Raw genomic sequence first — 12361 nt, 5'->3', positions numbered from 1 at the left:
TCGCTTAATCAACAAACACCGCCAATGTGTGCTCCAGGTCGCCGCTGGAGACCGCAGGGGTTGCCATGGCGCGGGTACAGCCAGGCCTGCGCCATATTGCAAACTCCTTGCCTCTGTGCCAAGGTGAGCAGCTGGTAATGGGGGAGCATTAACGGAGACCAAAAATCCCCCCAACCCCCCCCCCACAAACAAACACACGAAAACCCTGCACCTTTCCGTTCCGCTGCCGTAAGACGCTCGCGTCTTTCCCCCAGGATGCCTCAACCGCTGAGTCATACAGGACTGGGAAGCACATTATGTCTGTGTTCATCCGCCTTTCTTTCTTTCTTTTGATTTCCATCCCATTACCGGGGGCTAGTGTTTGCGGCCGTGTGTGTTTGCGCGCACGCTGTCGTGTTCGCTCACGTACAAAGAACACTGCTCGCTTGCTAGGGACTGTGTCGAGGAGTCTACCCACCAGGCCCAGAACCACTGGGGCCTATCAGGGGCTGTAAATACTTTATGAGATATGATAGTGCAGCACAAACACTCCTCAACCACAGGCCATTAACCATTTTCAGTGGATATGTGCCCTTTGGTAAAGTAAGAAATAATGAAATAAACAAACATTCTCTTCCCCCAGTGACAGCCCAGGCCCTCCGAGGCTTGTATGCAGCTTGCCTGCTAATGAGAGGCAGTGTACGATTCCCCTCCTGCAGGAAGAAGGGGGGAAAAAGAAAAAAAAAATCATTGGCCAATGCAGCAAGATTAGCAAGATTAGCAGCCAACCAGATCCCCAACAAGACGCTGCCAGTCTCCGTTTCCCTCTCATCTCCATTGCTTCTCTTAATTCCTTCCTGTTCCAACTGCTTTTGTTACGCTTGTTCAGGAAAGATTGCAGTTTCATTTGTCAGCTCTTCACAACTCGATAAAGCCGTTGACGAAAAAAGAAAAAAAAGAAAAAGTAACCGGGAAAGATTGAGTTTACCGTATAACTGGAGACAGGATGTTGTAATTCAAGTGCAGTTTCATCATCCTATCTTTTACTGTGTGTCAAGAGCTGCTCCCTTGTTTATAATAACACGCCATTGTGTTATTTCCAATTCATTTTTTCAGCACAAACAAAAGTGGTTTTGTTCCACGCAGTGTTCTCTGGTTGCCATGATGTCACTTGCAATGACAAAATCCCTTCTCTTTTGTGTTCCTCAAAAAAAAAACATTTTTTTATTTATTTATTTTCTTTTCCCTTTCAGACCCAGTACATTGTGAGAATATGGCCTCCACCTGTGGATACGGATGCAGATGGTTGTTCTCCTTGTTGGGCCATGTGTTCAGCTCAAAAGCTATTCATTCCCTTTAGGGCCTCATTTATCACTTGTGCTTTATCTTGCAATTAACAAACAGTAATTGCAATCAGATAAGATCCACGTACTGCAATCCTATGTGACAACTGGCTAGCGAGCTGACAATGAGGAAAGGCGCCCAGCTGCATGTGCTCCGGGGAAACAACAAGCGCTCAGAGTCATGATTAAGTGTGGCACTCGAAGGTTGATGCCTTAATGGCGTCTTCAGGAGACTGGCTCTTAGGCTGCGGCCTCTGGCTCTCTAAGTATACACCACGCTCAGATAATCCATTCTTCTCCTGCTATTAGTCCTTTTACAAGCTAAAAGGACAAGTGGCACATCAATCACCACTCTCTAAAGACAAAGTGGTTTGATCATGCTTAGTACTTACTTTTGATCTTCATTCGCTCAGTTTTTTTTTTTTTCTTCTTCTTTTCAGCTTTTTTTTTTTTCTTCTTTCTCGTATTTGCTCGCCTCAAACCATAACAAGCTATGTAATCCTTTTAGACCGGGGCTGAAAGTCAAACCCCTCACTCGGGGAGGACGTATGTTGCAGAATCTCATTTGGTTGGACGACTCTATCCTCCGTGGACACACGATAGGAATGCAAAGCACTAGCCCCATTCAACTGCTCACACAAAACAGCCTTTCTTCCTCCTCAGTCATCCTGACCTTGCCACGACGCTTCACAATCTCCTCAATTACAGTAGGTTGGAACAGGAGACAGATATCTTGACTTCCGCTCCGCTGCATGTAAAGCAAGCATTATTTGGCCTGTCTTCTTTTACATCCCCCTTCTACATTTCATGTCCGGGTCGACGCTGTGTTTATTTTGTTGAACAGATAATACCTTCGGAGGAAGTCATATTTTGCCGCAGGGAACGACGGCCGCTCTAGGGTGTCTTGGTGTGAGTGGTATGGCCATTGTGCAGGCAAGCCACAGAGCTGACAGTGAGCACAAAATATACCGGAATATATCGGACAGCCAAACAGCAAACAAAGCCCGAGGATGGACGGGTGGAAGTCCGATACATGAGTATCAGGTCGTATCTAATATCAGTTGGTGGGATGATTCTCGTATCCTCAAAGACAGAATCATACACTCTCATACAGTATGTTATTTGTTTTGAAGCATCTCATTAAGAGCGGCTCTTTCCCGTTGAGCGTGCTGTTTGTAGCGGGTGATCTCGCTTATCTAGAAAACCAATATGCTGCCAAGAAAAGGCACCACAGGTAGTAAGGTTCTTCCCCCTATTATGGAAACTTAAGCTTCCAAAATTGTTGTATCACAAATTCAGATTTTTCTGTGTGTGACTGTAATATGTAAATTAAGCAATATCTGGTGAATTGTTTGCTTTGATCCGTGCGAAGGATTAAAAAAACAAAAAAACAACTCTATCTTCATAAATATACATTGACAAGACAGTACATAATGAGAAATTTCTAAATGAACGAGGAATAGCAACTTTTCAAATGTCGGCACATAAACAGTTCAAGTTGTGTTGTGCTGACAGAGGCTTGGTGCAAACTAAAATGAAAAAGAAATCCCGGGAGAATAAACAAACAATTGAAAAATGAGGGAAAATAGGGAGAGAGACTCCAGGAGACTGAAAGTTGTTGCTTCATCCTCTGTGGCTAAAGTGATCACTTCTGTGGTGTCTTCACTTCTTGGAGACCACTTATCGCCTTAACAGTGTAGCCAGTCACCCTGAGCTGTCTAATGATGAAGTGTGGAGTGTGGCGCTCTCCTCTTTCTCTGTTCAGCTTTAGTGGGTGGTTATGGCTGCTCGCAGAGACTACAGGATACTTTCCCTCTTTCATTCTGAACACACTGCTGCTGAAATTGAAAAAGGGAAAGAGTTTAAGTTCTGAGGGAGTCGGGAGCTTGGGGTAAGCTCCTTCAGGGGACCTAAGCCCCTCGCGAAAAACCGCAAGTTTGGATGAGTCAGAAAGTGAAAGTGAAATTGACAATTTACCGTCCGGAGGAGAAACAGAAACATTTCTACTTGTGCATCGTTAGTTAATGGAGACACAGGTTAAAATACAAATTACCTCGTGCTGGTGAGAGGGTCTGAACTGGTCAGTTTAGGTAGAGGACTTACAACGGATCTTTTTGCCACAACTTCCAAACGCAGACAAACCCTGACCCACACAAACTGGCTGATCAGTTTCTGGCTTTAAGAAAGCTCGAACTGATGCCAGTGCAGCCTGTGATAAATCCGACGGACGCCGACCACTGTCAACGACGGAGAGCAGAAATAATATTTTGTCGGTGTGCGGTCTGTGTTGCTTAAGAGTAGGGTTGGGTTACTGGGTATATATTTTTAGTTTTATGTCATAAAAGAAGCTAAATGCTAAATGTTAAACAGCGCACGTGCATAAGCAACTTTGCAAGAACTCGGCGTGAATAAAATAGTGTAACACCGGCATTCAGAGTCAAAATTGGGAACTATCTGATCAAAGAACACCTAAGCGAGATTCCGAATCAGACCCGGCACTTAAGGCCAAACCGTCGGTGCGTTTTTTTTTTAACGCCTGATTTGCTCTAAATATGCACCGCTCACATTTCACTTGGTACAAAAAGTGACAGGGTTCAATATCCTGCCCTGGTTAATACACTATTCTGTGGCTCGCTGTCACTGAATTTAGATCTGGTTCAAAATGAGTGCGCAAGGCTCCGCAAACTCATCTGCATGGCTCATCCACAGAGACAAATCTGTGTTTAGACTTAGATTGCTGCCTGGACATAAAGTTGGCGAAGTGATCGAGACATTTTTAATGTGTTATACGTGTTGTCACCGAGGGGTGCGTTTACACTGTGCCGTATCGTCTGGCCGATGTGTAATAACAATGCCTGAGCTCGTTTCTGGATCGAGTGGTCTGGGTCTGAGGAGGACCCATCTATGATCGTCACGTGACGCCGCAGTGATTTGTGAAACAGCGGGTTCTGGTGCAACAGAGCAGCTGCACGTCTCCAACCGCCCGCGGTGCAGATGTGGCAGTGCGGCCCCCGCGTGTCTGATAAAGGAGAAGCAAAGAAAGTGGATTCTTAAAGTACCTTCCCGACGTACTGCATGTCTGTCCCGGTGTACTCCTCCAACAAAAAGAACTGGTTCCACATCCAACCCCGTTTGGAGCGCCTGAGTGGCACTCCGTTGGCGTCCTGTCCCGTCAGTCCCGCGGACCCCCTCCGCCCCCCTGTAGTCCTTCGCAGAGCCCTGAGCCCGTACCCCGGCGAGCTGAGGTGGGCCATGGCCAACAGCGTCATCAATACGTAAACTTTCCTTCTATCCATGGCCACGCCACCGCAACCTTCGGTCTTCTCCCCCCCCCCCCTCAGTGGTCTGTGTCCAGTGGTCTTTGGTCAGAGTAGCAGGTCAGTCCTCATGCTGTAATCTACTGAAGCGGGAACGGCTCCTCGGACTCACATAGGGCGGCAACCGGCACCTGGAACATTAACACAGGAAAACAGAGAGTCAATACTGGGAGGGGAGGCAGCGATCTGTTATCGCACAAGCGCTCGTCTCGTTTCCCAAGCTGCAGTCAAGACCCGCTCGGTGGAGTTTGGAGCTTGTCGGAGAAGCTCCGTCAAGACCAAGTGCAGTAAAAAGAACAGACGCCTCCAGATGTTTCTTAAAAAAAAAAAATCAATTAACATGTATGAAGTTGATTTATGGCCAAAAGGTCGTAAAAATTAAAAACCAAAATAAGGAACCTATAAACCCCCAAAACAACACTTTAAGCAAGGAATTAATATTACAAATGAATAAACTAATAAAAATTTTTTTTTAATGAAATCAGTTGATCTAATTTCATGACACAAACTTATTTTCACTTTCAAATCCGTCACTTTGCTTTACATTTTCTTTATCTGTACCCTCCTCGGAGTTCAGGCAGTTTAACCTTTCAGGCGGGGTGGCCTCGCCGAGTCTGAGCAGTCACTTTAATGACGCCCCCCCCCCAAAAAAAAAACTTTGAGATCAGGTTCATTTCAAACGGGTTTTTTTCGTAAAAAGAAACAACAGGTCCAGAAAGTGGGAACGTTTGCCGGAAAACGATTATTACAATTATTAATTAAGTTCTGGCCTGCTTTAGAAAGTGAACGGTAGGGGCTCAAATGGTGGATCTGAGGTGACCTTTGACACATGGCATCGCTTTATGAAGCCTGCTCTGAGTCAAAATCTTGCCGAAAATCCAAGAGTAACAGTAAGCAACAGAAAGAGATTCTCTTATAAATGATATAATGAAATATGATAAGGAAAAACAATCATTAGTTGCAGCCCTATTCCCATCCAAATCCATCTTCAGGAAATCTGTGCCATGCTCATTAACATTTAAATACTCAAGGCATCGGATTTTGAGTAATCAATTTGAACTCAAACACGGGAACTGTGTCAAAATGATAAAAGCAATGTGGACGGCAGACTTGAAATCGCCGCTCTGCATGTGATTGATTTCTCCGTTTCCCCACACACACACACACACACTCCCAATCCACACAAGCCCTGATATGCATTCATGTGCACGCACGTACTTTATGCTGAATGTCAGTCATCTGACTGATGGGCAGGCCGAGTGCGGCCTAACCTGATAAATATCAGATTAGAAATTTTACACATCAGCGTGTAGGCTTACATCTTGTACAGCACATGTAGAGCTATTTTATCTGCATTAAGCCCCTGAATCAACATCTAATAGAGTGCAGGGCTCTATGTGGAGCGGCTCGTTCTATCTTTTTAAACAATCTGTTTCGGCACACTTTGTTATCAGACCCAGCAGAATGCCAATGGAGACCCAGGGCAATGTCAACCCCAGTTTATTACCTTAAGATCAGTGTAAAGATACTGTACAAAATGACTGTTTGCAAACCACAGAGAAGGGGCCCTGATGGTGGCGGATGGAATATCGCCGCTCTCCGTCTCTCAATCATTTCTCCCGAACCTCTCCTTTTCCTCTGTCCCCGTCCACCGTCCTCCAAAGGCCAGTGCAGGATCGTGCCGGCAGATGTGAGAGGGGAACTGAACAAGACGATCAGCGCCGGACGGAGGAGGAGGCGAGGGAGGGGTAGGTAGAGAAAGAGGGCCATGTATTCTGCTTTTGTTCTCATTATTCCTCACAGTCTGGGCGATTTCCGGGTCGCCAGTGTTCCTCGGCTGGGGCGCGCTAGGAGGGTTATCGGTGGGTCCGCTGGGCGGCGTCTGTGACGATCCTCCGTATCGCACGGTCTCAGAAGGCACGTGGGGAGGCGGGAGGGGAGGGGGGGCAGTCTAGCCCCGACGTATGGAAGGCCTGGTTGGCTTCCCTCACACAGTATGCTGGGGAATGAGGAAACAGTGTCTCCGGACATGAATTAAGTACCCCGACCTGCACGCAGAAGCGCATGCCGGACTGACTGAAGGGAGTGAGGGAAATGGAGCGAGAGAAGAGGGGGTGAGAGGAAAGGTGCCGGCTGAGGAGAGTGGAGGCAGTAGTGGAAGCTGGCAAAGGTACCACAGCTTCGTCTTGGATACCAGCGCCAACCTTAGTATCTCAAAATCTGATTCAACAGAAATAAGGAAAAACCATCAAGCAATTTCACAGAACAACCGCTGAGCTTTAGACAAACAGATGTCTCACCGCATCGACTTTGTAGCAACTTTTGTGCGGGGATTTTGATGTCGACTGGGTGTCTTTGTTGGCTCCCTAAACAAAATACAGTAGCTGCATATTTCACTCCTGTGCCCATCTGCCGAGCCATTTGCGGTAAAGAAGGATTCCGTTCAGAGCATAATGGAGAGTTTGATAGTGAGTGTGCTTTCAGCTATTTGGCTCTGTCTGTTCCAATGGTTCATAAAGACAGTTTGACTATCTTGTTTACTTTCACTCCGACAAATCCATCCCAGAGTGCATCAAGAGCACAGACTCCAGCGTCATGTAAAGACGCTTATCGACTGTGAACTGTTTTTTTATCCACAATGCTGCGGTGTAGCTTATTTTGCCACAGTTTATGCACATCATGGTCCTCACAAATCGTTGCATTCGAGAAGCTGACCTGTGATAGCCTCAAACAGTTCATAGTTATCATCAAAACAACTGTCGATTAGTTTTCCACCTACAACTAACGACTAATCAATTCATCAACTGATTTCTTTTTAACATGACGTGACATTTACCTTTGTACAAGGTCCGGGTTGAATTCAGATCATCTTGGCCGTTCGAAAAAAGCAGCCACCTCTTTGGTTCTCTAACGATTAAGCAGTTCAAGTTGCTCGTATTTGTGTCGAGAAACACACGTGGCGGTTTAGCTGCCGCTGCGGTTTTTTTGTGTTGACGAGAGCAGAAGACGGCGGGTCTGCGCGCTGCACCGCAGGATGACATCGGAGATTCCGAGCACACTGTCTTCATGCACGCCTGCCGTTCCTCGAGCGAACTCCCGTCCCGGTGTTTGTGTACGCCCTCTGGATGTGAGGCCGACGTGGAATTTCAGCACGCGGAAACACTCGCTGAAAGTTCCTTAAAAATCAGATGTAGTTACCGCGATAACGCTTAGGGGCAAACGGGGAGAGAGAGGGAGTGAAGGAGAGGCAGAAACGTCCTGTCAGAGCAGTGTCAGCAGTCAGGCTGGGAGACCGGCCCATCCATTACGCTACCTTTCCTCCCGAGGCAGCCAAGGCATGCCCTGCTTTCCCCTTATGAGGCAAATTGCGAGCGGTTGAAGCTGGGGGTTAGGTCCCCTCTTTCTCTTTTCCCTTATGCGTTGCAGTTTATAGCACTCCCCCGCCCTCCACATCGCATCCCCATCCCCCTGTCCCTGCCTACTTTGCTTGCGTAGGCCCGAGCTGATACGCATTATCGCTGGGCTTTTCGCTGAAAGCCAGTCACTTTGCATGTGTCCTCTGCCTGGCTCAGCACGGGAAAGGGGGGGGGGGTCGGGTCAACAGTGCGTGTGCTGATGGAGGCAGGTGAAAGTGAGATGGACTGTCAGGCTTCTTAATAACACCCGTAGAGAAATAGTCTCTCAGACCACCGCACTCTACTTTCTCATAGCTGCAACTCTCACGGCTGAAGCCCTGTTTCCTCTCCAAATCCGCGAGATGACTGTATGATTTTTTTTTCCTGCTTTCTCTCCCCCTCTGTCTGATATTTCCCTTTTTATTTCCCTCCCCCAACTCCCAGCACACTCGACTTTATGAATTTACTTAATTGACGCTGGTGAGGAGCATGTGGGACTTTGAGCTATTGATTTGCTCTAGGCTTCAGCGTGGTTGGAAATACCAGTCAGTCTCTTGGGTAGACTCATGAAGCTTTCTACCTCAAGTCCCCCAGCCCTGGGAAGCCGGCCTTTTCAATGGATTTCTTCATAATGTCACTGTGGAAAGCTAATGCTTTCACTGTATGGAGGGCTCCGCCGTCCCTGAGGAGCGTTCGCCCCTTGACCACATTTGTCATACCCTGGAAGCCATATTGTACAGCTCCCTGCCCTGATAATTCTCTTGACAAGGGACCACAACCAGGAGTAAGTCAGCTAAAGCTTTATTTTGCTACGTCAAAGAATGTCACAGCGGGTTAAGAATGCTATGGTGCCACATTTAGCCCAGCGGCTATGACAAAATGCCTGCCTCTTTACATTAGTACTGTATGAGAGTGAAGTCAAAAGAAAGATGGAGGGAGACCTAAAGAGAATTTCAGTCCGGTTTCTTTCAACTCGGGTCTTATTCGTAACATTGGCCTACATTTCCTTTGGCACCAAGTTAATTACTCAGATTAATGATGATGGTAATGCGCCAACACTGCTACGTCTGACAGGTCAAGAAGCGTGAGCAGACAGAAATTAAGACGAGTTTTACATTAACCCTACACTAAACCCAGTTGAGTGGGTTTAGTGTAGGCAGTTTAAACAGAAGGAAGAGAAAACAGAAGGGAACAAATAGGTTTATTACCCAAATCGTCCATGGCAAGCATCCATCCCAGTTCACACACTGACGTCCTGGTTCAACTTTGACCTTCTGTACTTTCTGTTTTCATGGGCAGTTTTATCGCCGATTATTATCAACTTTTCCCCTTGACCCGTCGGACCTTATTGTAGCAACACCGACGTTGTCACTGTCACAGTACAATGTCGTTAAAACCGATGTACACGGTGGTCAAAACGACGCACCCAAGTCGTTCTAGGCCGAAATCTTCCTTTAACGAGACCGGAGCAGGACCGTGCAAACCGTGATCAAAGAAAGCGTGAGTGTGTTGTGTTTCACAGCCAATCTTCCACCAACACCCATCGCCGTATGCGATTTTTTTGAAAGAGAGCCACAGGTCTCATCTTTCCCTGGTTGCAGGGAGCACCATCGTCATAATGAAGGTGTGTAATAGAACATGACACCATAATTATATTCTCCCAGTTAAGAGGCAGTGTTTACAACAAGCGCAAGGCTGCCTTTATTTTCTCCTTCCCTACACACGCTCACTCTCTCTTTGTCTCGCTCTCTCGCCTGCCCCATCTACGCTTCATATCATGTGCCTTTTAATTGCATTAAAAAAAAAAAAAAAAAGCTTGATGAAAAAATGAAAAAAGTAAATTGCTTTAAATTGCCTGTCACAGATTGTGTGGAGTCAACATAGAGCAATAAGACTTGCGCATTGTGTTGGGTGCTGGGTAAGCAAGATTAATGTGTCCTCTGCCAATTTTCGAATGCCCCATGATTCTACGCCCAAAGAATCGCCTGGGATAACATTCTGAATCAGAACAATTAGCCATTAAATGTATCTATTGGTTTTATCGAACACGGGACTGCGAGGGTAGAGACGGGGACACAGACAGTCACACAAATGCATCTGTCAATACATATTGGATCTGGCCAACTAATGGCCTTTCCAGTGCACATGTGCTATTACACACAATACGCCTGGTTGACATTTTAGGCTAATCTAGACTTGTGAGTGACCTCTTACCAGCGGGGCCTACTCCTCCTCTCTCCTTCTTACCTTCTTCTGCCTCTCCCACCGTCTCCTCCTGTTTTTTTTTATTTTTCTCTAACGAGGGGATATGAGCGACACGGCAAAGCACCCTATCGCGCCCGGTGAGCCGAAGACTTCCACAGCAACCAAGAGAGAGCCCCGGGGGTGCAATTAAAAGTGAGAGAGGAGAATGTCAGCCAGGGGGGCAAGCGAGGGAGAAGAGAGGGGGTGAGGGGAAGGGCGGGGAGAGGAGGAGGGCTGGGAACGGGCGCCACAGGTAACGTGGTCCTGTTACAATCCACACTGGAGGCCCTTAAAGGCTGCTAATGCGTGGAGGTGTCAGCAGTAAGTTGTTCCACCAATCTACGCTCTCTGTGGCCTCCTCGCTTCCCCCCTCCTGACCCCTTCCTCCTCGCTTAATCTCAGACTGAGTTTGTTAAAGAGGACTCGGGCTCAGAGTAGGTGTCATTCACGATGCATGTACTGGAGAAGGTTTGCAGCTAAGTCCCAAGTGTGAATCGGGGAACCGTACGCTCAACCCACATCTGGAGCTCTCCATTTGCCTTATTGCCCATGCGGGCGAGTTCTCAATGGCAAATTACTGAAAAAACTGTGTAAAAACAATCCTTGTCTGTCCCCTTGTCCTCGTAGAAAAATTGATACAGATGCTACCAAACAGAAAAAAAATTCCCCCAAAACCATGTCAATATATATCGATCTTTGTTTAGCTGAGAAACACCGTCTACACTCACCGCCGCAATGTCTTGTAAATAACTTCACCCTACTCCAATACGACGTAAAGATACACGCCTCAAGGATTAAGGCGAGGAAATTGATCACTAAAAGGAGATTTCGGACAGATGGGGGATATTACGACAAAGGAAAACAAAAAAATGGCTACAGATTGAGGAGGGCAAAATCATCATCACAAAATGCAGGTGAATAAACAGCTGAAAATCCCCGGTCAGATTGGTAAGCAAAGCTGAACCCAAATTCCTGACTGAATGTCGGCACTGTAGTGCAAAACACCAGAGTCCTCTAGTCGAAATTAGGATTCAACCTACAACACTGGAATAGCACCAAGATTTAGTTAACGGTTCTCTAAGCCCCCTTTCTGCTTCTAAATAGCACATTAAGTTTCACTCCACGACGCATTGCCAACATTTCAACTTACTCCTACCAATGTCATTTGAGTTAAAGGATGTTATTGGATATTTATCCACAAACTACCATCATGCCTGAGGAAATATTGAGAAATAACTTTCAGGCAAAAGGGAGACAAGTCTTTGTTTTATGAAACCCACAAATTACGGACTCGGTGTCGGTGGTTAATCAGTTTCCTGACCATACATGAGAGAGAGGGGTGACACCGTGCCTTTGACTGAACGACAGTAATCCAAACAAATTAGCTCATACTATCCCTGTCAAAGGCAGGGGTGTGCCCGCAGCATTCATCCCAGTGCACCGCTCCAGAGCTCACTGCAAACACATTACCTTGCCTCACTGCCCAAATGCATACCAAATAACCCATATAAATCATAAAATCTGGGCCAAGTCAATGAGAGTCCCCCATTTTCCCTGTTTTCTAGTTATTTCCACAGTGCCATCATTCAGCAGAGCTCACATCACTCAGTCCGAAGCTCTCACAACCATCGCCGAAGTGGCCCAGTTTAGAACCCACAGAGGGCTTCTGAAGTAACCCTTCCTCCCATGCACTTGATTTTATGTCTTCGCAGTCTGGACTAAATTGTGGGTTGCCATCTCTCCGCACACTGCTCTCTCCTTCAGCCGGCTTCCTTTTCTTTCTCCCCGTTGTGACTTTGACAAAAACAAAGATGGATGCAATCGAGCGAAACATCAGCTGAAGAGGAACCTCTCAGCACATTATTTTAAAAGGGTCCCCTCCTCTCCAAAGTCACTTCTGATTCTCTTAGTGTATTAGGGTAGCATCATTTTGTTCCGGCTCTATTGCCAAATAATGTTTTTCAGCCCTGAAACATGGTCTTGAACTGTATCATCATAAACAACAGAGACTCTCACTTTTTAGCAAGCAGTTTCTGATTCCACTTCTCAGAATTAATTGACTAGATGGGGGCTTAAAGTCATT

At 46.5% G+C, this 12361-nt stretch overlaps 1 protein-coding gene across 1 annotated transcript in view; it reads right to left on the bottom strand.

Moving 5' to 3' along the window:
* LOC120789939 (cadherin-6-like) overlaps positions 1–12361 on the bottom strand; it is a 55025-nt gene that overhangs the window by 30974 nt on the left and 11690 nt on the right. Inside the window, exon 2 of the mRNA XM_040127155.1 lies at positions 4382–4770. Coding sequence (XP_039983089.1) covers positions 4382–4618 — 237 coding nt within the window. The 5' untranslated portion in view covers positions 4619–4770. The remainder of the gene's footprint in view (positions 1–4381; positions 4771–12361) is intronic.

Source organism: Xiphias gladius, chromosome 5 (assembly GCF_016859285.1).
Source record: "Xiphias gladius isolate SHS-SW01 ecotype Sanya breed wild chromosome 5, ASM1685928v1, whole genome shotgun sequence".
NCBI classification, from domain to species: domain Eukaryota; kingdom Metazoa; phylum Chordata; class Actinopteri; order Istiophoriformes; family Xiphiidae; genus Xiphias; species Xiphias gladius.
This window is presented reverse-complemented; position numbering and strand designations above follow the sequence as displayed.